At 38.3% G+C, this 27,751-nt stretch overlaps 1 protein-coding gene across 1 annotated transcript in view; it reads right to left on the bottom strand.

Moving 5' to 3' along the window:
* Positions 1 to 27,065, bottom strand: part of MTMR9 (myotubularin related protein 9) — a 36,328-nt gene extending 9,263 nt beyond the window's left edge. Inside the window, exons 1-8 of the mRNA XM_087717475.1 lie at positions 26,781 to 27,065; positions 25,668 to 26,027; positions 20,423 to 20,531; positions 20,087 to 20,212; positions 16,949 to 17,122; positions 14,608 to 14,825; positions 12,446 to 12,607; positions 11,302 to 11,443 (exon numbers count right to left, since the gene is read on the bottom strand). Coding sequence (XP_087573601.1) covers positions 11,302 to 11,443; positions 12,446 to 12,607; positions 14,608 to 14,825; positions 16,949 to 17,122; positions 20,087 to 20,212; positions 20,423 to 20,531; positions 25,668 to 25,852 — 1,116 coding nt within the window. The 5' untranslated portion in view covers positions 25,853 to 26,027; positions 26,781 to 27,065. The remainder of the gene's footprint in view (positions 1 to 11,301; positions 11,444 to 12,445; positions 12,608 to 14,607; positions 14,826 to 16,948; positions 17,123 to 20,086; positions 20,213 to 20,422; positions 20,532 to 25,667; positions 26,028 to 26,780) is intronic.
* Between the last annotated feature and the right edge of the window lie 686 nt (positions 27,066 to 27,751).

Here is a 27,751-nt window from a genome sequence, read left to right as displayed (position 1 = left end):
TAATAAAAAATGCTACCAGTTCGCCAGAACCAGTAGTAAAAAAATGCTACCAGTTCGGACGAACCAGTAGTCAGCTGTGCGACAATCAGCAGTGCTGTGCGATTTATATTCGCTAGAAATCGCATGGCACAGTTGATTATCGCAAAGCTGATCGTCAGAACCTTTTTTAAAAGCATTTTTACTACCGTTTCAGGCATGATATTAGGGCTGCCTTCTCCAAACAAATGGTCTCAAAGTAACATTGAAGGATAGCTTCCATTATCTCCAGCCAATATACAAATTGGAAGGCACTGGATGAGGAAGGCTGGACACTGTACTACTTATTCGAATCTTCCCACTCCCCCAAAAATTAAGCATCTAGGCAGACATTGAAATAACTTATTGATCAACAGGATGTGCTCTTCACTGGTTTCATTACCAAATGATTAGAAAATACAGATTCATGGAAGACTTGGCTATCAGGCCAAAGTAGTACATGGAATCTACAAATATGCCAACCTATTCTTCAGAATATATATTGCTCCAGGCAAACGGCACAGGATTCTTTTTCTTTCTTTGCACCCTTCCTGTGAGTTTCTCAGAGACATAATTTTCAAAGGCTCAGAGAAAGTCAATTTGAAAATAAGATGCTGAATTGATCTGATTCAGGATCCAATATAAGTTGGTCACTGGGACCAGAGGTTTTGCCTTCCAAGCTTTCAGACTCGTGCTAGAGACATTCTTCAGGGAACTTTTCATCCTCACACTATAAAAAAGATGTTGAGACTCTAGAAAGAGTGCAGAGAAGAGCAACCAAGATGATTAGGGAACTGGAGGCTAAAACATACAATGAACGGTTATAGGAACTGGACATGACTGGTCTAGTGAACAGAAGGACCAGGGGAGACATTATAGCAGTGTTCCAATATTTGAGGGGCTGCCACAGAGAGGAGGGGATCAAGCTATTTTCCAAAGCACTTGAAGGCCAGACCAGGAATAATGGATGAAACCTGAACAAGGAGAGATTCAACCAGGAAATAAGGGGAAATTTTCTGACAGAGAGAGCAATCCACCAATGGAACAACTTGCCTTCAGAAGTTGTGGGAGCTTCATCACTGGAAGCTTTCAAGAAGAGATGCTATCTGTCAGAAATGGTGTAGGGTCTCCTGCTTGGGCAGGGGGTTGGACTAGATGACCTACAAGGTCTCTTCAAACTCTATTAATCTGAGTGCTGTTTTGTGTGCAGTATTTAAAGTGCCTGTTGTAAATGGCTTTTTAGATGTTAATTGGGGCGTGTTGATGGCTGGCTTTTAGCTGTCCTTCCCTAGTGTTGCCCAGCCCTCGCCTTCTAAGTACTTGATAGGCTGGTGATAAATCAGCACTCCTGTTGACTGATAAGAGGCCTGTTTCCCAGGCTTCAATCATTTCCCTGGCTGTTTTTGTGCCTGCTTGTCCAACAACTTTAGTAGCTGCAAAATTGAATGTGTGTCCTTGTTCATTGCAGTGTGAGGCTACCTACCAATGAATTCAGGTCTCCTCGTCTGAATGCTCACTTGTGTTCTCGCAATCTGGTGATTAGCTTCCTCCCCATCTGTCCTACACAGTCACCAGGGCAATCCATGCAGGGACAATCTATGTGGGCAATCTATGATCTGATTCAGTAGAGTTGTTCTTAGTCTTAAATTGTCAGTTCTGCCTATTTATCCTAACATGGCTTACAATTTTAAGATACTTTTCCTCTTCTACTTTTGTGGAGCATCTTGTATTAACTGTCCACCTGTTTTCCTGATGTCTGACAGAGTATATAAATAGAACAGACACATGAATATGTCTCACATGGCTCTCTCTGCAAGCTGCTGTGAGGCTTCAAGCCAATAGCAGCAAATTGACAGTTCTCTTTGAAAGGAAGCCGTCACATGAACTCATATTTGAGTCACAGTATATTCCTACCACGTATGGCCCCATGGTGAACTATATCTTGAATGACCGCACAGGAGATGCAGCCATGTTGAAAACTGCCAAGAGTGTAGGAGAGAGATAGCTGAAATATTAAACAATTGCATGGCCACATATTCCTCCATTTTCTTATAAATATGATTTAATAAGCTCTGGTTTGTTGCTAGAAACTTTCAAATAACTATTAATTTAACAAAGAGAGATGAGTTCCTTATCATATTACATTCTCCTCATCTTCCTTCTACAGAGGAATTATTGAGTCTGTCATCTGCACCTCTATAACTGTCTGGTTTGGTTCTGCAACCCAACAGGACAGACACAGACTTCAGAGGATAATTAGAACTGCAGAAAAAACAGTTACTACCAACCTGCCTTCCATTGAGGACCTGTATACTGCATGAATCAAAAAGAGGGCCATGAAAATATTTACAGACCCCTTGCATCCTGGACATAAATTGTTTCAACTCCTACCCTCAAAATGACACTATAGAGCACTGCACACCAAGACAACTAGACGCAATAACAGTTTTTTTCCTAAACGCCTTCACTCTGCTAAACAAGTAATTCCCTCAAGGGTGTCAAAACATTCACTAAGGCTGTATTACTATTAGTCTTCTCATCGTTCTTATCACCCATCTCCTCCCACTTATGACTGCATGACTGTAACTTTGTTGCGTGTATCCTTATGACTTATATTGATATTGTTTCTTGATTGCTTATTTGTACCCTATGACTATCACTAAGTATTGTACCATGATTCTTGATGAATGTATCTTGTCTTTGTATGTACACTGAGAGTATATGCACCAAAGACAAATTCCTTGTGTGTCCAATCACACTTGACCAATAAAGAATTCTATTCTGTTCTATTCTGTTCTACTCTACTCTGTATGAGTTAAAAGAAGAGTTATAGGGTCAAGGTTGTATCCTTGATAGAATAGACACCAAACTAAAGAATAGACACTAAAGCATAAGAAGTAGACTTAATAATCTCCATTGAGGAAAGGCAAAGATGGACTTCTAAAGAAGTGTTACATTTCCCAGTTAAAATTAATCCCTTCACAGTCTTTGGGAATCTGAAGAATTCTTGAACACGCTGGATAGATTTCAAAGCACAATGGTTAGAATTCTGCTGAGGCCTTGTGAAATGGTAAGATGAGAAAGATCTCTGAATGATTGCTCCCAGGTGTCCTCTCTGCTTACAGAAAGCATCTTGGTTTACTCTGGTGTCTATAGCAATGATGCAAACTAACAGACAACTGTAGCACATAGATGGTTAAATTTAGCAGCAAATTTATGTGAGCACAATCTCTCTACATGTAGTGATGGCAGAGCTTAGTTTTCTACCATCACTGTATCACCAGTAAATGGCCAACACAATTTTCTCAGGCAGAAGTATGGATTGTACAAGGTAAGTCCAGCAGCAGATTCAACTGAACAATTAAACACTTGTGATAAGTTTGTAAAACATTTCAAGGATTAGATTTTTCATCCCAACCCAAAACAAGGTGCAAAAATAGCTATTTGCTACAGATGGCTGACTTAAAATTGCTAGCAAAATCAAAAGCAGAACTTGAATTTCTACTGAACATTGTTCGTGCATTCAGTGATGACATAGAAATGCAATTCAGTCTATCCAAATGTGATTAAAGAAGGCAAAGTTTTTGATGTACTACAGCCAATGAGTAGAAATGACAACTAGCACTTAAAGAATTCCATTATTTAAGATTAATGGAGGCCTTCAGCTTACTACATGAGCAAGTTGAAAAGAATACTAAGTCTAATTATATAAAATGAATTTGAAAAATGTAGAAAACAACATTAAATGCATGGAACATAATTAAAGCCATAAATACTTTGGATGATCCAATTAATTGATATGCTGCAGGTAAAATTGAGTAATACAAGCTGAATTAGATGTACTTTATAAAAAAACAAGAACATTAATTATCATGAATCATACTATCCACCCATAAAGCAGTTGACAGGCTGTACGTCACCAGAAGTAAGGGGGGGAGAGATTTTTTTTTTTTAAAGTATAATAGAGGAAGAACAAACATAAATTGAATGATTGTATCACACATAGTATGGAATTACTACTGGTTCAAGTTTGCAAAGAAACACTACAGAAGTTTACAAAATCAAAAGAAGATTATGAAAAGAAAACTAAAAGTTGAATTAATGCCTACAAATATATATCTCTTTATGGTCAATATATGCATTTCCCCCCTTTCAATGATCTAGTAATCTGTTTGGGGGTAGAGTCGAGGCAACTGAATGTAATTGAGTGTTTACTGACCAGATGCCCTTCCTTTCACCTATGTGGAGCTCACACCAGATATTTTCATTTTGCACTGAGAGAGAAAAATATCTGCCGCTACCTAGGATCGAACTCACAGCCTCCTAATTGTGAGGTAAGAACTCCAACTCTAAGCAAGCATACTACTTGGTCAATATGCACATGCCAATGAAGGAAAATCAGATCAAAAATTTAACAGCAGTTGCTGAAAATTGAAATTATTAAAGGAAACTGTTAGAAAATAATATATCAAGATCTGATGGGGTTGGTATGGATATTATTATTGCTGTACTACAGTTATAAAATTATTGTAGTATATACAAAGCAAGGTGGCTTTTTGCAAAGTCAGCGATATCAAACTTAAAATGTCCAAAATTTGGTGAATCTTTGGTATGATGTTAAAAGCTCCAATTGCTATAAAGTTATAGTTGACATTTTCCTCTAAAGTCTTTCAATTAAATTTGGTTACTTTTTCTATTTGATTTTCATCAGTTTCACTCCCCTGATATTGCTATATCTATGAACCACATCTTTTTCTTTTCATTAATAGCAATGTTTGTTATGTTTCAGGTGTCTGTTGAATTGTGTTTTTTTTTTAAAAAACTGCATGTAACTGCCTCTTATTCTTCAAATAAAACTTTTACCATGCTAATTGACTAAATATTTAATCTCTATCCCTCTAGACAATTACTCTGCAGCTATCAAATTTTCCATATGGAAAATATTGAATACACACAGGCTAATCCTGAATATATTTAACTTGCACGTAAAACCCAATTTTATATAACTATTCTTTTTCTAAATACACATGAACAGATTACTGCTTTAGCTTTGTATAATCTTATTTGCTGATTATCCAGATAGCAAAAACAAACAAACCCTGGAGTAAATAACAATTTAAGGTTTATATTACTTCCCTCAGTTTTTAAAGGCTTTGTTACATACCAAAATGTTTTATTAGATTGGGCTAACAGCAGGCTTATTCTAATACAATTACACATTTCAAAATAAGAGAAGTGCTGATTTAAATTCACTCTAGTTTACAATTCTTTCATCCAAAATTAAAATGGTTCGTCTGTATAATAAACCTGGGTGTATTATGGATATCTTGTTGGGTTGAGGGAGGACTATTATCCACAAATCTGCCTTCCCAGGTTTTCAGTCTGTTAGCAACCTTGAGTTTAGAGCCAGGAGTGTAGCACTAAGGATCTTACAGTAAAATTTGTATGTAATCAGGTATCTTGTTCTTGAGGTAATGAAATGCAAATATCTGCATGTTAACTTGGATTACTGGAACAAGCTGGGCATCGTCTAATGTATTTTATTTTGATTGTCATTAGCAGCCTAAACTCTGGAACAATTTTGCAACATAAAATGTGATAAACAAACACATCTATCTTCCGGTTTGGGCGGGGGCCTGAGGGGGTTGTTGTTTTTAACAGCTCCGGATCCTTGGCTGCGTTAAGCTGTCTAAACAGTATCCATCAACTGTTTGACAGTTTGATTACCTCTTCTCCGGGCCAAGGAGAAGAAGGCGAGCAAACTATGTGTGGGCAGTGCTCCATTTAACCCCACAGAACATAAATCTGGGGTGCGAAGAGGGAGACGCCCGGTAACATAGTGATTCTCTGCGTCAAGGACCTCTTCTGCCTTTTTTGCAGAACGAAGGCACCCTCAGCTCAAAGATTGATTTATTACTGATTTCAAAACGGGCAGAACTGATACTGGTGAACTTCTAATTGTATGTATAAGTCTTTAACTCCATTTTTTAAAGAATTCCTTTTGACAATTTACTTGCTAGAAATACACAGAAAATGGCGCCAAACAACTTTGTAGGAGGGGTCAGGCTCTGAAGACATAGATTTCTATGGAGCTCAGAACATTTAAAGATCAGTAAAATAGAAGTGATTTATTACCAAACTAAATAGTAGTTGCTAAACAAGCGGCTTGCCTGGATCTAGTAATTGGGTGGAGAAGATTACATCTGGAATGGCTTCTAAGCAGCAGAAACTTGCCCCCCCTAATGCGTCTAAAAGCACTGGAAATTCTCCAGCCCCTGGGACTAAATTACAGTCACTACTCCCCCCCCTCCCAAGCTCTTCCTACCCCTGCAGGGAAGCCTTTGACCCGAGAAATACTGCAAAAAGAACTAAGCGTGGCCTTAGCAGAGGCTTTAAAAAATCATGCAGCTGCGATGGAAATTAAAATAAAGGAAGAGATATCTGCTGCTCATAAAGAATTGTCAGAAGAACTTTTGGACTCGATTCAGACTCGGAACCAGCAAATTCGAGACGATATTCTTGAGGCTTTTAAGTGCCTATCTGGTTATGTCTGTGGAATTGAAGATAGATTGGAAGATCTTAATGATTCTAATATTAATTTGGTAACGAAAATGGATGTGGTTCAACAAAAGGTTGGTGATGCAGAAAATGAAATTATAATGTTGCAGTATAGACATATGGAATTTGCCTTAAGGATAAGAGGCCTCAATGAGAAAAATCAAGAAAGTTTGAAGCAGATTTTCTCAGAAGCCTTTGATCAATTGATGGGAAGGTCAGGAAGGGATTTTGACTGGCAAATTGACAAGATATATCGTGTTAATTCCTGGCTCGCCAGACAAAAGCAACTCCCAAGAGATATTGTGGTGTATTTTGCCACGAGAGATATGAGGAATTTGATATTGCAAGAGTCTTACAAAACTAAGCTTCAAATTGGGGGAATTGTTTTGAAGGAAATACCACCTAAAATGTTGAGATCGGGGAAAGACTATGCCCTCTTAGACGATGAGCTCAAAACTCATCAGCTACAGTTCAGATGGGAGGCCCCAGCCGGACTTGCAGTTACCTACCAGGGGCAAAGATATTGTCTCAACTCAGTATGGAAGGCTCGAGATTTTTACAATAATATATTGAAGGCTGGACATCCCCCCCCTCCTGGACCTAGAGAAAGAGAACAAGAAGGACAGGATAGACAGCAAGTTACTCAAGGACCACCAAGGCTGGACCAACTTCCTCTCTCAGAGCTACAAGGAGCGAAGGAGCAAAGACAAACCTGCCTGATTACCAGGCGAATGGAACAAGAGCTAAAAAAGCAACAAGCTTCACAACAAACACATGTTACCATCCAAAAAGCCACAGATCTTAGTTTAGAAGCAGTGGGTGGAGCCAGGCTGAAAACCAAACTTCAAGATTTCCAGAGGGCTCTTAAAAAGCTTTAGGGAGCTAAAGATGACAACTAAGTTCTTAACCTGGAACGTTAATGGTTTAAATTCCCCACAGAAAAGGAAGAAAATAAATCACTATTTGAAACAATTTAAGAATGACATAATTTGTCTGCAAGAGACTCATATTAGATCAACTGACCAGAAATACTTGATTAATACAAGACTTGGACAACACTTTATAGCTTCTGCTCCTGAGAAGAAAAATGGTATAGTTATTTACTTAAGAAAGGAGATGAAAGCCGAATTAATTGAAGCTGACTCTCAAGGAAGATATATTGCAATAGAACTGATATTAGAAAGGAAGAAGATACTTCTAATGGGAATATATGCTCCCAATCAACAACAAGATAAATTTTATAAAATGCTCCATACTAAGTAAGTACATTGGGACTATAGATCTTGCATATTATTGGGCGACTGGAACGGTGTTATGGATACCAAGAAAGACAAGAAGGGTCTCCGGCAAAATATCCAAATGCGAGCGAAATTACCCAAGTCCTTTTTCGATATGATGGATGATTTTGAACTGAGAGACATCTGGTGAGAAAGGAATGCAGAAGAATATGACTTTACATTTTTTTCCGATAGACATAAATCCTTTTCTAGGATTGACTTTATACTAACAACTAATGATTTGCTTTCTAGGGTAAAGAAGACAAAGATATGTTCCAGAACTTTATCAGATCATAATCCAGTTGGGATGGAGTTGGAATTTGGGACCCAAGCAAGAAGGTCTTGGAGATTGAATGAAAACTTATTTAGATATGAGAAAAATATTAATGAATGTAAAAAATTGTTAACAGAATATTTTGTTTTTATATGAATAAGGGTACATCTATGGAAATGGTTTGGGACGCAAGTAAAGCGTATATGCGAGAGTTCTAATAAATTTAAATAGGTTACATAGACGTAAACAGGGGGAAAAGAGAATCGAACTAGAGGAAAAAATCAGGAAGAGAGAACAGGAATTAATACTAAAACCAGGAGACAAGAAGATTAAAGAAGCAATTACTTTATTAAGAGAGCAATTTAATATGCTGATGTCAGACCAGGTGGCTACTAATTTGTTATATGCAAAACATAACACTTTTTGTAATGCCAATAAATCTGGTAGATGGCTAGCATATCTGATTAGGAAGAAGCAGAAATCTCGCAATATATCGAAATTACATTATAAAGGGAGGAAGTGTATCAACAGGATGAGATTCAAAGGGTTTTTCATGAATTTTTCACAGGATTGTACATGAATGACAAAATACAAGGTTTAGATATAGATAGATACCTGGATAAAGAAAAAATACCCATAGTTAAAGATGAGCAGAGGGAGAGATTGAATCAACTAATAACTTCAGGGGAAATTCTCCAGGTAATTAAACAGCTAAAGGTAGGGAAAGCACCGGGTACAGACGGGCTCATTACAAAAATTTACAATTAGAAATGGTAGAACCTCTTAAGGAACTATTTAACGCTTATATTTCTAGATGCCGAAAAAGCCTTTGATCGAGTGAATTGGCAATTTTTATTGAAAATAATGCAAAAAATGCAAATAGGAGAGCATTTTTTACAATCAATTAAAGCAATATATCAGGGACAAACAGCTCAAATCATAGTCAATGGAAGCTTAACAGATCCATTTAAAATTGAGAAAGGTACAAGGCAGGGTTGTCCTCTATCCATTACTGTTTATTATAACTTTGGAATTATTGTTGAACAAAATACGGGGATCAGATGATTTACAGGGAATCAAGATTAGACATCAAGAATATAGAGTACGCGCTTTCGCGGATGATTTGATTATAACATTAACCCAACCACAGGAATCTAGTAAGGTTTTAATGAATATGATTAATCAATATGGCCAAGTGTCCGGATTTAAAATAAATTTAGGGAAAACAAAGATGCTAGTTAAAAATATGAACACTAAACAAAGGGAAGAATTAGAAAGAATGACAGGATGTGAAATAGTTAAAAAGGTTAAATATTTAGGAGTCTATATTTCAACCTCAAATGGGAAACTATATAATTATGAGCCACTATGGCGCAGCATACAGACAGAGATGAAAAATTGGGAAAAATTACAATTATCTTTGATGGGAAGAATAGCAGCAGTGAAAATGAATGTTTTACCTAAATTTTTATTTCTTTTTCAAATGATACCAATACTTTAAAAAGATACAAATTTGCTAGAATGGCAGAAGGGCATCAATAAATTTTTATGGGCAGGGAAGAAACTGAGAATTAAACTAAAAATAATGCAAGATGTGCGCGAGAGAGGAGGTTTGAAATTACCAAATTTAAAACTATATTATGAGGCAGTAGTTTTATCGCTAATTAGTGATTGGATTAATTTAACAGATGATAGAATACTTAATATCGAAGGGCATGATTTGGTATATGGTTGGCATGCTTATTTGCTATATGACAAAAAGATAGATAAGAACTTTAAAAGTCATATTTTAAGGAATGCTCTACTGCGGGTCTGGGAAAAAATATCAATATAAACTAAATGATAAGATACCTATGTGGGCAATTCCTAGACACGCAATAGAAAACATAAATATAGTACAAAAACAAGATGTAATTACATACAGACAGCTTCTTATCTTAGAAAGAGGTGTATTACAACTAAAACCCTTGAATGTACTAAAAGAGGAAAAGGCAATTCAAACATGGTTTCAGTATGGACAGTTACAGGCCAGATGGAAAAAAGATCAAAAAATCGGTATTATGCAAGACGAGAATAATTTATTAAAACAAATTAGAGATCAAAGTCCAATGCATATAAAGAGACTACATAATGTATTAATAGAAATGGATTCGGAAACAGAATTAGTTAAAGACTGTATGATAAAATGGGCACAAAATTTTGAAGAACCAATAAAGTTGGGCACATGGGAAAAGATTTGGGTAAGAAATGTAAAATTTACACAAGCCCAAAATTTGAGAGAAAACTATTATAAGATGTTTTCTAGATGGCATTTAGATCCTAAAAAACTGGCCTCTATGTATCCGAATTTACAACCTAAATGCTGGAGATGTGATTGTGCTGATGCTACATACTACCATATATGGTGGACTTGTAAAAAGGTTAAAGCATTTTGGATAAAAATATGGTGGATTATGCAAAATGTTCTTTAAAAAGGATAAAGTTTAGCCCTCAGTTATTTTTGTTAGGTATAATTACTGATTGTACAGTTATAGAGACTAACTTGATTTTGCATTTAATAACTGCAGCAAGGCTGTTGGTGGCGCAATACTGGAAGAAGGAAGATTTGCCTACTATTCAAGAATGGGCATTAAAAGTAACAAACTTAGCAGAGATGGCTAAAATATCAACATATCTCAAGGACCATTCCAATGAGAGATATAAATTGGAGTGGAGAAGATGGATTGACTATACTCAAAATAAATATGGGACTAAGAAATTCCAGATAGCTTATGACTGAGGCAACAAAGAATGACATAATCTGTTTAGAGCTAGCCTAGCAAAGAGGAGTTGAAGCTCAAATGATAGAGGATATTAATTTTATACTTTTAAGTTTACTTTAGAATATTTTTGTTAAAGATTTATACCCTGTATTGGTTCTGGGAAGTCGGGGGAAGGAAGGTTGGGAGGGGTGGGGTTTGGGTGGGGAGGGGAGGGGGAGGGAAGTCAACATTTGTAAAAGGTTTTTTTAAAAAAAAAAATCAATAAAAACAAACAAACATATCTATATAATTTGCCCATGAGTGATTCTTGGTAAGATATTATTCTTTGCACAAATTAGGAAATGAATGATGTTCAGCATTTCAGAGATGAAGATACAACAAAAAGTTTTGCGGGCGAAAACATAGCAGCTCATACCTGACGCCATTCTCTCTCAATCAGAGCTTCAAAGCCACGAATGGTCCTGCATCTGGGATCCAAAATGATTTGAGCCAGGGAAGTCACCTGTAGTGTTGAATCAGTGCCTTCCGTTCCATGAATCAAGACAGATGCCCCTTCCCTAGGAAAGAAAACATATTTCAACAAAAGGAACTGCTTAATGAGCTTAACATGTATCACCCATACAGCAAAAGATTATCTAGCAGAGAAACCGGTTCAGCTCACGACTCTGCCTCAAAACTCAAGAACTGAAACTTCCAATCTCACTCTTTCTCATGCATATCTATCTATCTATCTATCTATCTATCTATCTATCTATCTATCTATCTATCTATCTATCTATCATCTATCTATCCATCCATCCATCCATCCATCCATCCATCCATCCATCCATCCATCCATCCATCCATCCATCCACACTTCTCTATAAGTACTTTCCGGAGTCAACTAATTAGTCAATGCTACTAATATTAGAGGGCACCCTGATTTGACCAAGGAGAGGTTGTTATTGGTCTATTCCAGACCAACTGATGGAAAATCAGAATGAGAGGAAAGCATTTTTGGCTTCATTGGAGAAATTTGATTAAAGTGCCAGGTTTTTCTGTTTACTGTTTTCTGTTCTTGTTCTTTGTAGATATGGTTCCATCTTTCAATTGTGAGCCATCCAGAATGTGGTTTTAAGATGGATAGCCATATTTGAACTATGGTGATGGAGAAGACTCCTGCGAATCCCTTGGACTGCAAGGTAATCAAACCGATCAGTCCTAGAGGAGATCAACCCAGACTGCTCTTTAGAAGGCCAGATCCTGAAGATGAAACTCAAATACTTTGGCCACCTAATGAGAAGGAAAGACTCACTGGAGAAGAGCCTAATGCTGGGAAAGATTGAGGGCAAAAGAAGAAGGGGACCTCAGAGAATGAGGTGGCTGGATGGAGTCACCGAAGCAATAGGCATGAGCTTAAATGGACTCCAGAGGATAGTAAAGGACAGGAAGGCCTGGAAGAACGTTGTCCATGGGGTCGCGATGGGTCAGACACGACTTCGCAACTAACAACAAGAAGAAGCCATATTAATGTTTGAAATAAATAATAAATAAACTAAAACAAATGTCTGAATGTTTACCTATCAATGCACTGGGCAGCCAAGCATGCTGTAGTCAGAATTTCCTTGATGTGGGTCAGCCAGTTTGAAGCCTCTAACTTACTTAGCCAGCGATCCATATTATGAGACTGGTCATTACAGGCCTCCACAAGCTTGATGAGACTCTCTTGCAGAATATTGTATCTATAGGCACATTAGGAAGAAAGGGACAAACATGAAAGCAACCTTACATCCATGACACACACTTTTATTATCACAATGGGAACACCTTTTGTATTTCCTACATTCAAGTGGTCAATTTTAAGAGATAGACATTGGACTCTAAATACCATACAATTCCAATATTAGAACTTTTGCAAACTACGAGTCAAGCCTCATATCCTGCTAGAGGACTTCAGAGAGAATAGTACAAAATCAAATAAAACTTGATGTGGCAGCTGAAGTACCACTTTTTGCTTTGTACATATAGCTTGGTTGATACAAAATTAGTCTTTGGGGAAGAGAAGGAGCCATTTATCAATGGAACCGTGTTTTTTTTCATACCAAGAGAATTGGGAGATTCCAATATTGTTAGCATTATAGCGGCAAATTAACATACTCTGGCTTTCATTTTGAGATTAAACCCTATGCATTTTTTGTTTGATTTTTGTTATTTTTTTACATTTGTGTCAGCATGCAGTTATTTCTTATTATTGTACATTGCATGGAACTTTTCTGTCGCTCAAAGTATTCTGAAAAAGCATAATGCATGTTGCTGCTCGACATGAGAGGCGGAAGCTATATTACAGTTGAAATACTGTGACTCGCTATCTCACCACTGATCCTAACTGCCCTTCAAAGAACCAATATCCCAATAATAGGAATGCCAAATTCAGAAAAAATTCATCTTGATTGCAGCTACAGGCATTCTGGTACCACAAAAGTGAAGCATGAACAGAGAGAAAAATATAGCAAAGAATAGGAGATGCAAATCTCTCCCTTAAATAAGTAGGATTGTCAACCAAATTATGTGTGCCATAAATCCTGGATTTTAATAGAAACCTTTTTTCCCCTTTTCCCATGTATATTTCTACTGAGACATGAAGCTGCAGGAAATATTGAGCTTTTTAAATGGCAATCTGAACACCTCTTGCTGATAGGCTTTTATTTATAACAGTGAATTAAATTCAGGACCTTATTCTTTTGAACTGTAATTCTTACATAAAATGGAACACCTATTGTTGTGAACAATGAATTAAAAAGAAAAGATTATCTGTACCACTTTTTTTTCAATGTTAAATGGTGCACAATGAATATGTAATAAATGAAATACAATGGTTAAATGGATTAAACATAACAGAAGGCTTCCATTGAACTTCACACACCTTCAAACGACACAAAAAGAATATACCGCTGATTCTAAAACCACCATGAGTTGGGAGACCATATAAATTTCCTAAATAAATAAAGAATAAACACACACAAACACACACACACAAACACACACAGACATACATTAATAAATAAAATAAAAGCAAGAAAATATAGGCATAATGTGCTCCCTACAGCATTTGGAGATTGCTTCAAAAATCTCTCATTTGTTTAAAAGAAAACAAAACAGATCTGCTGTTTAAGAAAATACAAACCTTTCTTGTATTACCCTGTTTCCCCGAAAAGAAGACCTCCCGAGATAATAAACCCAATCGGGTTTTTGAGCGCATGCGCTAAAATAAGCCCTTTCCCCAAAATAAGCCCTCCCTGAAAATATTGCAATACAGCAACCGCCATGAGTTGACCATGCTCGCTGCCTCCTGCACTTCCAAAATAATAAGACCACCCTGAAAATAAGGCCAAGTGCTTATTTCGAGGGGCAAAAGAAAATAAGACCTTGTCTTATTTTCGGGGAAACACGGTAAAGAAACACGGCGCCTAACCAGTGGTGGGATTCAAATAATTTACAACCGGTTCTCTGCTCTAATGATTTCTTCCAACAACCAATTCACCAAACTGCTCAGAAACTTAATAGCCAATTCTCCTGAAGTGGTGCAAACTGGCTGAATCCCACTACTGCAACTGGTTCATCTGGATGTCTCAAATCTCCTAAATCCCATATGCTAAACTACGGGGTTGGCGGGTGGGGAGATTCTAAAATAAAACAAAATAAAATTTCTTGAAAGAAAGTCTTTTTCATAGAGGAAACTCACCGCTCGATGGATTTGTGAATCCTTCTCCACTGAGGATAATGAACCTCCTGTTCAAAGCCTCCACCTTTGGCCCGGGCTTGTTGAGCAACATTCAGAGATCGTGTATCAATGATATAGCCACGCTTGCCTGCCCTCAGGGTGGCATTGATCAGCTTCTCATCCTCCTTACAACGCCTCCCATTAGTACCTGTAAGTGGTTGGCTACTGCGCATTATCACCTAGAAGGACCAACAAACTGTAGTAAGACTATGTACACATATAAGACTTCTGTAGTTTAAAAGCCAATGTAGCATTAAAGGTATTCTATGATTCCATGGGAGAAAATGTTCACCATTCTGGAATAACTGATTGTCATCCCTTCCAGGCAAACCAGACAGGAAAAACAAGGTGACCTAATTCTATTTTACTGAAGACTGTATTAAAAGAATCTTGAAGTCTGAAGGTCTTTACTTTTACTTATTTTATTCATTAGAGCCAAGAAATTGAAAGATGCTTGCTGCTGGGGAGGAAAGCTATGGCAAATCTAGACAACATACTAAAAAGAGACACCACACTGCCAACAAAAGTGTGTGTAGTCAAGGCTATGGTTTTCCCAGTTGCAATGGATGACTGTGGAAGATGGACCATAAGAAAGGCTGAACACCAAAGAATTGAGGCCTTTGAATTAGGGTGCTGGAGAAGACTCCTGAGAGTCCCTTGGACTGCAAGGCAATCAAACTGGTCAGTCCTTGAGATAAATCCTGACTGCTCCTTAGAAGGCCAGATTCTGAAGATGAAACTCAAATACTTTGGCCACCTAATGAGAAGGAAGGGCTCACTGGAGAAGAGCCTAATGCTGGGAAAGATTGAGGGGAAAAGAAGAAAGGGATAACTAGAGAATGAAGTGGCTGGATGGAGTCACCAAAGCAGAAGGTGTGAGTTTAAATAGACTCCAGAGAATGGTAGAGGACAGAAAGGCCTGGAGGAACATTGTCCATGAGGTCGTGATGGGTCAGACACGACTTCGCAACTAACAACAACAACATTCATTAGAGTGGGCCCTTCCTAAGTTTCTTTCTCTGATTGCTAAGTGATGGGCGTTCCTGCTTCTATTTGACTGATTATTTCCTAAACAACCTCACTTACCCTCTTCCCTCAAAGTCGTTCATGTATACTATTACACTGACAGAATAAATATGGTTTTAACATTTCACCTGACAATTCAAATGTTCAATATTGCCCTGAATAAAAGTTGAATGAAAGCTGATACATATATATCCAGGATATAATTCTATGTTTCAAGTGAGAACAATTTTATGTTGATTTTCAAAGACATGAGTAAAAAAGAAGAAAAATACAAAAGTGGTTAGTATATTTTCTGCAAATATTAAGACAGGTGAATAAAAATTAGCATTTATGTCTAAGTGTGAAGCCCATTTCCAACCCATCTTGCTTTCTGAAGAAGTGTGTAATTTTAATATAACAATTCTTATTTGAATACAGCTGATAAACAGCCTCTAGAAACACACAACAGAAGAATATGGATGTTCAAACATCTCTTCTCATGAAGGGGCAGCATTTTACGCTTTTCTATAGTAATGCAACAACAGTACTCTTAAGATCTCAACATACTTCTCTCAAAAAGACATGTTCCTTTGGGATTCATAGTTATAATAGGAAAACAGAATGATGCTTGTTCAGCTTCCAAAAAGCTATTGAATGTGCAGCCTCATTCTCTATTAATATTAATATCTATATATAGGAGCCGAGGTGGCGCAGTGGTTAAATGCAGCACTGCAGGCTACTGCTAGATCAGCAGTTCAGCTGTTCAAATCTCACCGGCTCAGGGTTGACTCAGCCTTCCATCCTTCCGAGGTGGGTAAAATGAGGACCCGGATTGTTGGGGGCAATATGCTGACTCTCTGTAAACCGCTTAGAGAGGGCTGAAAGCCCTATGAAGCGGTATATAAGTCTACTGCTATTGCTATACAATGAGAAAAATTTAAAATAAAAGTGCAAGAACCAACTATAACCTATTGTAAAAAGGAAATAATTTCTACATCTTTGGGGATGATTTACATCATTGGGAGCATTTAGTTAATGTAACCACTAGATTCTCAGACTGCTAATTGATTTTTCAGGACCTTTCCTAATCATATATCAAGTTGTTCAGATAATCTGACCTTTCTTAATCATATATAAACCTATTCAGATAATCGTCTCTTCCTGCTCCCCCAAAATGCTCAAGCTTCCAGTACAACAATTTCAATTATGGTATTTAACTACTGCAATATACATACATTTTTAATATGTAGTTATCACAAAGAAAACACATGCCTTGTAATCCAAGCGTCCAACTCACCATCCCATTTTTCTTGTGATAATAGCTGAGTACTGGGAAGCGTCCACCATGGCGAAAAGTGGCAACCTTGCATAAAGATTCATCATCAATTGATTTAGGGACAGTGACAACAGGTGGGTAAGAAGGGCAGACTGAGAAATCTTTGTTGATGTAACTCAACCGCCATTCATTTGTCTAGGAAAGAATACTATGCATGTAAGAATCCATCAAGCTTAATTTGATCTACTTTCTCTCATCATAAATTAATTTGGCTTCGGAATCACTTTGCAACTTTACAAAATAAATATTTACATGAACATTTATTCACATTTTGCCTAAAATTACCTTTGTATATTTAATTTAACCTATTCAAAGTCTTGAACATATCTTGAATTAAGAACTACATGATAAATACAGAAAGCTGAGAATATTTATTAATTTGATTTTTATGTTGCCCAACTCTAACCAACCTTTAGCTACATTGACAGCCAACCTAATCATTGCAATCCTAGCGTGGGAACAATCAGGGGAACCTCTGGGCTTCATGGAGACTGGGAGTTATATGTATCTGGGGGCAAGTATGTTATTCCAGAGGGCAGGGGCTGCAACAGAGAAAACATGCTTCCTCGGTTCCACAAGATGGCAGCATTTTATAGAAGGGACTTGGAGGGCCTCCACTCTACCCAAATGTACTAATGGGGCAAAAACAACTGGATGGGGATTGTCTCTCAGATTACTAGTCCTTATGCCATGCACAGCTTTATAGGAGATGTCTAGCACCTTAAGTTACACCTGGAAGCTGACTAGCCACCAATGCAACACCTGACCTATGTTTAAAGCCATCCAAAACTTCCACCATCCCCTTTTCCCAAACAGTGGTTTCATTCCCTTTTCATTCTAAACCGGGGTAATAAAATACAATTGTCATGTTCACATTAAGGACGATGGCCAACCCATTAATCTTATTTTGGCACAACATGATGGCCTGGTGCCCAGGACATTTAATGTGAGGTACATGCCATAGTAGCAATGCAAACCTAGAGGCCACAGCTACTATCTGTAATGCTATTACAGCCATTTAAAATGACGGATAAAAGAGAGATTCTTATTCCATAGCAAATGTCCCTCGATGGTATAATCCAGTTGGCATTACTCAAGCCCCTTCCCTTCTCCCCACCAAGTTAATATAGTTTTATTTATTTTCTTTTAGAAAAAACAAGTACAAAATTGTGTACTTTTGAGTACAGTGGTATTATACAATAATAACTAAAGTTTATTAACACTTTGATGATATAGAAAACCTAAGCTTTTAAGGATTAAAAGAGGTTATGTCAATATTATCTATAATTTTTGAAATATTAATGCCGATAAGCATGTAGTTGCTTAAATGTTACATCAGCACCTGACTGTAGCATTGATAAACAACTGCAAAATGCTTAAACTGTAACTTACATAATAAAAGTATCTATTTTAAATTAAGTCTTCACTGCATTGTTACTTTTTATTTATTTATTTTATTTTTATGTGTATTAGGACACAGGGAAAAAAGGCTTCTTTTCTCACAGGCCTTAAGAAAACCAAGTTCTTCCTTTGTGGTTTCCACTTCAGCCCAGAGAACCAATGGAACCACAGGGACCTTTCTTAAGAATCCATTGCTGTATCCCATCATACCTGACAGTTTTGGTCCAGCATTTAACCTCCCCTTCTGGGAAAAGTGAAGATGGTTGCACAAGTTTCAAAGGGATGAAACTGATTATCTGGATCCTTTACAGTCAGGATTCAGATTTGGATATGAGAGGGAAAAAACATTGGTCACTCCTTTGGATGATCTCTGGCATGGGGGGGTGGATGGAGGTTGGGCATCCATTTTTGCCCTACTTGGTGGCTTTCAATAGACCATGGTATTATTCTGGATCAGAATGGGGATGGGCTGCAGGGTGTTGTGCTGGTTCACCTCCTTTCTCCAGATTGGTTCTTCCCACCTACTATGGAGGTGGGTGGAGTTGCCATAGACTACAAGGCTTTCTCCTCTCCTATTTAACATCTATCTGAGGCTGCTGGGTGAGCTCATCCATTGGGGCGTGGGGGGGGGGGAATCATCAGTATGCTTATTATACCCAACTATACATCTTGCCCCTGGAGAATTAAGCAATGCTGTGAACACTTTATTATAGTGCCTGGAGGTTGTGATGGTCTGGATGGGTGAACAGGCTTCCCGCTAAACCCTGTCAAGACTGAGTGGCATTGTGAGTCTACCGGTACTAGGACCATGCCATTTTTGGTGCTGTATTGGATGCATTCAGACCTGGTATGCAATCTGGGGGCAATCTCCTAGATTTTAAAGTAAGTGAAGGTTGTGTTTAGGAAAAACTATGTACAGATTTGTGCTATGCACCACTTGCATCCATTCCTGGATTGCCCAGCTCTGATCACAGAATGTCACATCCATATTGAACTATTCATACCCTTGTCATTTCCAGATTGAACTATTACAATGCTTTCAGTGAATAGTATTGTTAAACAAGTTGTTGAAGAAGCAACAACTGTTTCCGAAGGCAGTGATACAGGCAGTTATGTATGCTCCCCAAAGAATACATATTATACCTCTGCTCTGTGAGCTGCATTGGCTAGCAGTCTGCTTCCAAGTCCAATTTAAGATGCTTGTTTTAACCTTTAAAGCCTTCCTAACATTAGTCTAAGTTATCTGGGGGACCCACCTCTCCCCAATTACATCAGCCTGTCCCATTAGATTTGGCAGATAAAGTATGCTGCAGGTATCATCAGCTAGAGACCTATATTTGATGGGTCCCAGGAGATGGGCCTTGTTTACTGTAGCACACATCCTATGGGACATTCTTCCTCCCTAAGTCAGATTAGCCCCACTCGTTATCATGTCAAAAGTCCTTTAAGACCTAATGATGTCACCAGCCCCCAGGGTCTCAGAGAACTGGAGTCATTCTCAGATGGCTCCACTGTGGTTGCTCTTGTATATTTTAATTTTTATAGTGTTTTCATTTAAAACAATGACTTTATAATTTTTATAGAGACTCTTTTTATACATGTTGTTGTTTTTAACTGACCATTGTATACTGCCAAGAGTCACTTCTGTAAGATGGGTGGGAGTAAACATGTGGTAAAGAAATAAAAATAAAAACTTACAACTGAATTGAGAAGTTCAAATTCACTTTCAGGCAAGAATGAATGCCAGCCATCTTCAATTACTTCAAACATAGGGCGATAAAAGAAAGGATACATGAGTGTGATAGAATCCAAGGTAGACAGTGCCTACAAGAAGGAGAAAATGCACACAGTCTTACAATGGGCTACTTGCCTCATACAATAGGCTGCCTTTAAATACTCTATAAAGATTTGGAGAGAGTGAGGGTAATTAGTGAGAGTAAAATGCCAGTTCCCCAGCCCCATCTTCCACATGAATCTCTACAGAACAGAACCAGAGTTTTGCTGGGTTCTTCTAATTTCTATAAATAACTTTACCTCAATGGAGCTAGCGATGTTCAAAGATTCCTCCATGCCAGGAATGTCAAGCTGGATAATTCGTAGGTCTTTGCATTTGATAATGATGGTCCCCAAGAAGCCGATAAAACTGCAGTGGTATAAAAACATGAATACCAAAGAGTTAAGAATAAAATATGATGGCTTTCGAACTGTAGATACCTACATAGCCTTCAAATGAACAAAAGTTGAAGTCTATCCTACTTCAGCCATTAAAACACTCAAGCACTGCTAGTTGAAAAACATTAATGGGAGAATATGGTAGTATAAATGAGATGCTCCTTAGCTGTTCTGACTTTAAATCAAGGAGAAAGCAAGATGCCAAAAGGTTTCGACTTCATGTTATCTTAGATTGGTGAGAGTTGATCACTTAGGACTTCAGCCATTAAAACACTCAAGCACTGCTTCAGCCATTAAAACACTCAAGCACTGCTAGTTGAAAAATATTAATGGGAGAATATGGTAGTATAAATGAGATGCTCCTTAGTTGTTCTGACTTTAAATCAAGGAGAAAGCAAGATATCAAAAGGTTTCAACTTCATGTTATCTTAGATTGGTAAGAGTTGATCACTTAGGACAGTGGAGCCTAACTTTTATTGAGGGAACCACCGTTATTATGGAGAATTAAACATGCAGGATCAGACCAAAAAAGTTTTCATGCTGAGATAATGCTAAATTAGCCTGGACCAGTAGGTTAGCATCAGTAGATGGTCAGCTATGGATCTGAGGATTATATTATGTGCTGTCACACACCAACAATTCCTTTCTTTCTCAAATGCAAAGATTTTAAAAACTTTTTCAGAATTTTACACAAATACACCACCCCTCAGTTTCTCAAGAGGGAATGCATCACCTTTCTTCGCCCATGTAACAAAGGCAAGTCATGAGGATATAGCTGCAGCAGGATTGCCTTTCCCACTTGCTCCATATGTGAACCTTTTATTATTATTTACTGAATAGGCATCTAGCGCTCACTTAGAGGCAGCATACATTTTTATAGCCTGGTTCAAATATCTTTTAACAGTGCAACTGCATAGGCCACACTGAAATGGCAGAAGACTTAGATTTTGATTCCCATGTGGCAATGAAGCAAATTGTGAAATCCAAAACTACACAAAAATTCAGCCAATCCTACCTCACTGGAGTGTTGCTCCAAACTCAAAGAGATGGGAGAAACATATTAAAATACAATTTCCAGATAAGTAATTCTTTATAGCAGAAAATTGCTAGTAAATAATTCCAGTAGAGTTGAAACCTCAAGGCCAATCATGGGAAGATCAGAAGGAATTCATGTAAGCCCCCATCCTTCTTTCCTAAGACATGGTCAAATAAGAAGGGAGGAGGGTTGAAATTTGACATTTTTACTAGCAACTATAATTCAGGTTTCTTTTAGCTCTTTTTAATCGTAATTTTTGTAGGAAAATAATTAACCAACTAAAGGGCTAGGGTTCTTTTTAAAAAAAAAAACATGAATGATGAAGCAAATAGTCAAAACTATAATTTTTCCAATGAAATTGGATAGAGCAGGAGAATGGGGGAAACACTGCTTTTCTTCACAATCTAAGCGAAAAGAAAACAAGAAGAAAAATTTAAATGAATGTCCTGCATGTATACTTGTATGAGAATATTGTAAACCAGAGTTTAAAAAAAAAATCCAAAAAACAGAAGTTCAGATAGCCATCCAACACTGACACACAGAGATGTCAGTTCATTTCTCCCATACTGCAAGTTTAAAAGGGACAAAGGGTAATCAGAATGCCTTCCAACTATCTTTCAAAAGCATATCATAATTAATTTCAGAGTTAACCATAATGACAGCTGCTCTAATATAGATGCCATAGCAAACTGTGGCTAAAAGTAATCAGGAGATAAACTGCACATGAATGAGACCAGACAAGGCTACAAATCACATTCCCAATTCTTCTGCGTTATAGTGAAATGTGATAACATTACTTGGCTGCTGTGTCCCTACAATGACAGAGATCTCTGAAAAAAGCCCTTTTTGTTAAATGGAGATGTGAGTGACAGACATTCTCTGTTGTGGCACCCTGTCACTGGAGTGCTGTCCTTCTGAAATCAGGCTGGTGTCAACACTGTCAGCCATTCTGCATCAGATAAATATACTTAAAAGAGCAATAAAAACCCTGGGTGGGTACCCAGGAATATGATAAAGCAATACTGGTTTGTTCAGTCTTACATATGCTGTTTTATTGAGACCGTCTTATAGGAATAAAAATGCAGGGTTTTATTTTTCTCATTTTTAAAGAAACACTGAGTCACAAATATTTCCAGATTATTCTGCTCTTTATCAGGACAACCTATCTTCATGGAAATATATGGCTAATTATGCTCCCTTCGAGTCTGAATAATGCAAAGCATATTTTTTGAATTGTAGCAACTCACTGGTGCTGCTAATTCTGTGTTGTTATTCTAACAGTTATTCTTCTTCAAGAAAACTGCATAATATCAGGGCATCAAGGAGAAAGGTATGAGAGTACAAAGCAGGTTAATTTTCCCATTTTTAAGCTTGAATATAGCCCCAAATTGCTTGTCTTTTAGTGTTGAAGAAAGCAGTAGAAATAGATCTCAATTTACCACCGGTTGCTTAGCAACTAAAGTTATGATGGATCCAGAAACCCCCAAAGCTACTTACAATCCGATTTCAAAATTACAACAGCTGCACCCCTTTGCAGTCATATAATTGAATTTCAGGTGTTTGGCAACCAGGCTCATCTTTATGACTATTTGCAGCATCCTGCAGTCACATGACCACAAGGTTTGATTATTTTTTGCCGATTTCCAGAGTTTACTTCTGCTTTCCAACAGAAAGTAGCCATTACGTAGAACGGATTAACTTTAATGACCTCAACATTCACTTAACAATAACTGACAAAATATCATAAAGTCAGGTCTGATCACATGGTGATCCACTTAACCACCAGGATATATGGCTAAAATTCCCAGCTCAATTACTATCGTAAGTCGGGAATAGTGTATGAAAAACTGACATGAATAAAATGGCAGTTTCATGGGTTATATCTCTCTGCAAGCCCTTTAAAATAAAAGCAGTTTTGAAAACTCATTTAGTCAATAGCCTCTCCCTTGATTTCTTGGAGCTGGAAAAGGTAAACCTCTCAAAGTCTAAACAACTGAGTTCAATGCTTTTCCCAAAATATGATGCATTCCATCCTTTAATCTAAAAAAACAAAAACGAACATTTATTTCACAATTATCTAAAACAGCTTTCCCTGATGTGGTACTCTGCAGATGTGCGGGTCCACTATACATGTCATCCCCCCCCCCAAAAAAAAACCCCAACAACCATGGTATTGAGAAATAGCAAGGTAATGCAACTAAGCTGACTTAAAAGATTTGGATGCATTTCTGCAAGATGATTAATCTAGATCAGTGTTTTCAAACTTGGCAACTAAAAGATATGTGGACTTCAATTCCCAGAATTCCTAGAACATCTTAAAATAGACAATTTTGAAAAGCATTGATTTATACCATTTCTAGAAACTGATTGATGACTCAGCTGAATATTCAGAGACATACACTTGGTAACATCAACAGTGCTAGATAGGGTAATGAAACATCTGCAAGAAAACAAGCGCAGAGAGCACCAAGGACCTCTCATTTCAACTCTGAGCTAAAAAATATTCTCTTTTATTGGTACAGTATATCTCTGAATATTTCTTGGTTAATAGAGGGAAACAAATATTGAACAAGCTCAATTTACAAGCTTCTTGAAAGCCTTCTGCACAAATCAAGATGCTGGGCCAGAAATCTAACAATTCTCCATTTTAGATTCTAAGAAGTTGCAAAAGCAGAGAACAAGGGAAGAAACTACACTACCTTACAGGTGATGTTTTCAGACAGGATCAATCCAGATGATTCAAACAGAAGACTAAGTCCTCAATAGCTATTTAATGGATGGTCTGAAAACAAAGGATGAAGCCTTTTCTGACTGAAAAATGCAAAGTGTAGGTAAAGCTTCCACTAATGATTTTCAGTTAAGCAGCTTCTATTTAGTGCATTTATTAAAGCTGCAAATGACAAGCTCTGGTGATGTTCCCTCTTATTTCTTCCATAAGGAGGCATGCCTTTTTAAGAAACCGGCTTCTAAAATAGCCATCATTTGAAAACAAAAGTGTTGCTTGTTTCAGGATTTCTCTTTCGGCAGTATGCAAAATTAATTTCATTTAAAATTCTCATAAGAATAAATATTTTAAATGTTTAAAAATAGAAAGTATATATTTTAGATGAATTTTATGTAATAATTCATTTTAAACATCCATACTGTCCCCTTCAACTTAGAAAAAGTATTCAACAATATAAGTCCAAGCCAATGGAAAAATAATGCAATAAAATACATTTAGCCTTCAAATAACAATAAGCTAAGAAGCAGCAAGGTCACAAATTAAATTTATATTATGCCACTTATATTCCATCTTTCTATTGTGATGAGAACTGAAAACAATAAAGGCAATAAAAGCAATTTAAAAAATGCCTGAATCAACGAGAAGCAAAATCTAGTCCTGAAAAGGCTGTACTGTCAGCACCTGTTAAGCATCCAGAAAGAGCGTATTTCAGAATCAGGCAGCCAGTATAATACAGAATAAGCCTCTCCTCATCCTTGGGTATGCAATGTTCCACATCAACTGATAGTATTTAAGAAAAACTTCAAGTGAAGATATGACACATTAATAAATAAAATTAATATTAACAGAACATACATGGTTACCCATCTTACAATGGTACTAGGGGGCTCATAACAAGCAATAAAAGCATAGATAAAACAAACCCACCTTTCCCCTCTCAGCCCACGAGGGAAAGAATGGGAAGATGTATTGTCTCATATTTGGTCCCAACAGGCTAAGGGCCTATGCTCAACAATCCTGAACAGTGCTTGGAAGCTGATGAGGGAATTATACAGGTTGCTTAATAACTGGGGTGCTGGTATAATTATACTAGTACACAGTTGTAACTAACTCTACTTATCTGGAGAAACGATAAAATACAGTCTGGATACTTCATTTTATTGAAGGAATGGCAGATCATAGCACTCCTATCTAGCTAGGATTTAGTTATATTTACTATCCTTAATCCAGGCCATTCCTGCATCCAGCACCTGCAAAATTTTACCATGGAAGAGATGTATGTTTTTTTGGACTATATAATTGCTCCTCTCTCTCTCCCACAACTTCATGAGCCAAAATATCCTCACCGTTTTTCAATTGAATCAATGTTGGAATGCAAAAGCCAAAGTTCCTCGACATTGTCCTGCCGTCGCGAAGAGAAGATGAGGTGGTGTCCCGTTAAGCACAGAGTCCCCTCCACTGCTGGATAGAAAGGGCGGTGAAGGACTACATTGTCAGCCCGTGGTGTCTTGATCAACTCAGCAAACTCCATAGTGCCTCTAGATCCAGCACAATTGTCCTTTCAGGCAAGCCAATCCCAACCCAATGGCCAGGTGCAATCTCAACTTCTCGACAGTTTCCACAAGCAGTTATAACTCTCAAGATAACAGTACTAGCTGAGAGTTAACCATCCGGCAGAGATCATCATAGCAAGATCCAAATTCTTTCTGGACGGGGGAAGAAAAAAACACAGCAACCATAAATCATTCCTAGCTTTCACAAGGGAAGGTATTTAAAAGAACATGAATGCTCATCAAAGAAGGGGCAGGTATGCTAAAGCTTTAGGAAAGGGTCAAACTATGACCTTAAAAGCCCCAGGGGCAGAAAAGTTGGGGTAAGACTGGAGAGATGTCACAATCCAAGGAGGCACTGAAGCATGATTCTGGATGTCACAATTGCAGGTTTTTTTCAACTTGAAGGAAAGAGTCAGGTGTAAAGCGGGTAAGGAGATTCAACCAGTAAGGTAACAAGGAGGACCCTGAAGGACGGTAGAAAAACTTTTCCATGCTATGGTATTTCAAGAAAAACCAACCCAGTTTGCTAGGCTAGAATATTAAACCCCAGAAGCAAATGGGTAGTGTAAGAATCCCATTTCATGATTACTGGGGGGGGGGGGGGCGGGGGCGGAGGGGAGTATTAGAACATTTCAGCTACATACAAAAGGAAGTAATGACTTCCTATTCTACTATTCTCAAGAAAAACGGGGTGAGAAGAGGGGTGAGGAAAGGACACCAGCTTCCCTTTCTTAAAGAGAATCACAAGCCATTACAACACTACTCAGTGAATTAGCATCCCACCATCAAATCACGAAGAGGAAGGCGGGACTCCTAGGGGTGGGGAGGATTTTGGGGTGGCTTGAGACCCTTAACTTGCACAGGACAGGCGGGGCTGGTGGGGGGGGGAGTTAATTAAATACCCACCTTTGGGAGCCAGAGCGAGGCATCCGATCGCAGCGTGCTGGGAAGGGTGGAGAAGCGGCAGAGACTGAAAAGAGGCAGCGGGCGCAGTTAGGGATAACCGGGAAGCTCTTTTTAAAGGAAGCGGTGGGCGAGTTAGGCGAAGGGCTCCTCCTTCCGCGACCCCTCTCCCATCGCAGCGCAGCCTTTTTTTTCGCCCCGCTTCCCGGTCTCCCCGCAGATTCTGCCGACAGGAAACGCTCCCAATCTGTACCCCGGATATGGAGGAGTGGGGGGGAAACAACCACATAGGAACCACACTGGGACTACCACGACGGGAAGGCGGGGCAATCTGTGGCCAGGCCAAACCCCTGGCCCACGTGACAAGCTCCCCTGGCCAATCCGACTCCTCCCGGTGAAAATCCTTTGCCAGCCGGTTCTTTGCTTTTGCCCTTACCGGAAGCGCCCACTTCGGAAAAGGGCCGACTGGAAACGGGTTCCGAATACTCCCAATGTTATTTGTAGTATTATTTTTTCGACTCGCACAATCCCCGTCAATTTTTTTTTAAAATGAATCTATTCTTTTCCGCTTGAAATCATCTACTTCAATATCACGGTCGTCTTCCCACAGCCAACAGCGATGAAAAATATGGCATGAAACATTGGGGCAGGGCAGGGGTCTCCAACCTTGGCAACCTTAAGCCTGGTGGACTTCAACTCCCAGAATTCCCCTGGCTGGAGAATTCTCGGAGTTGAAGTCCACCAGGCTTAAAGTTGCCAAGGCTGGAAACCCCTGTTTTAGACCAAAAACTCCGGGAATATGATTCATGGGACACGAGAAGTCAGTTCCTGAATGAAGAACCTGTTGGGTGGGGCAACATGCTGGCTGGGGCATTCTGTGATTTGAAGTCCACACATCTTCGAATGCCCAAGATCGAGGAACGTTGCATTAGGACTTCCCGATCGGAGCTGCGCAAATTCAGACGAACTGGAAC

The sequence above is a fragment of the Thamnophis sirtalis genome, unplaced genomic scaffold (genome assembly GCF_051295495.1).
Source record: "Thamnophis sirtalis isolate CommonGarterSnake01/CBP01778 unplaced genomic scaffold, rThaSir2_p1.2 scaffold_6, whole genome shotgun sequence".
NCBI classification, from domain to species: domain Eukaryota; kingdom Metazoa; phylum Chordata; class Lepidosauria; order Squamata; family Natricidae; genus Thamnophis; species Thamnophis sirtalis.
This window is presented reverse-complemented; position numbering and strand designations above follow the sequence as displayed.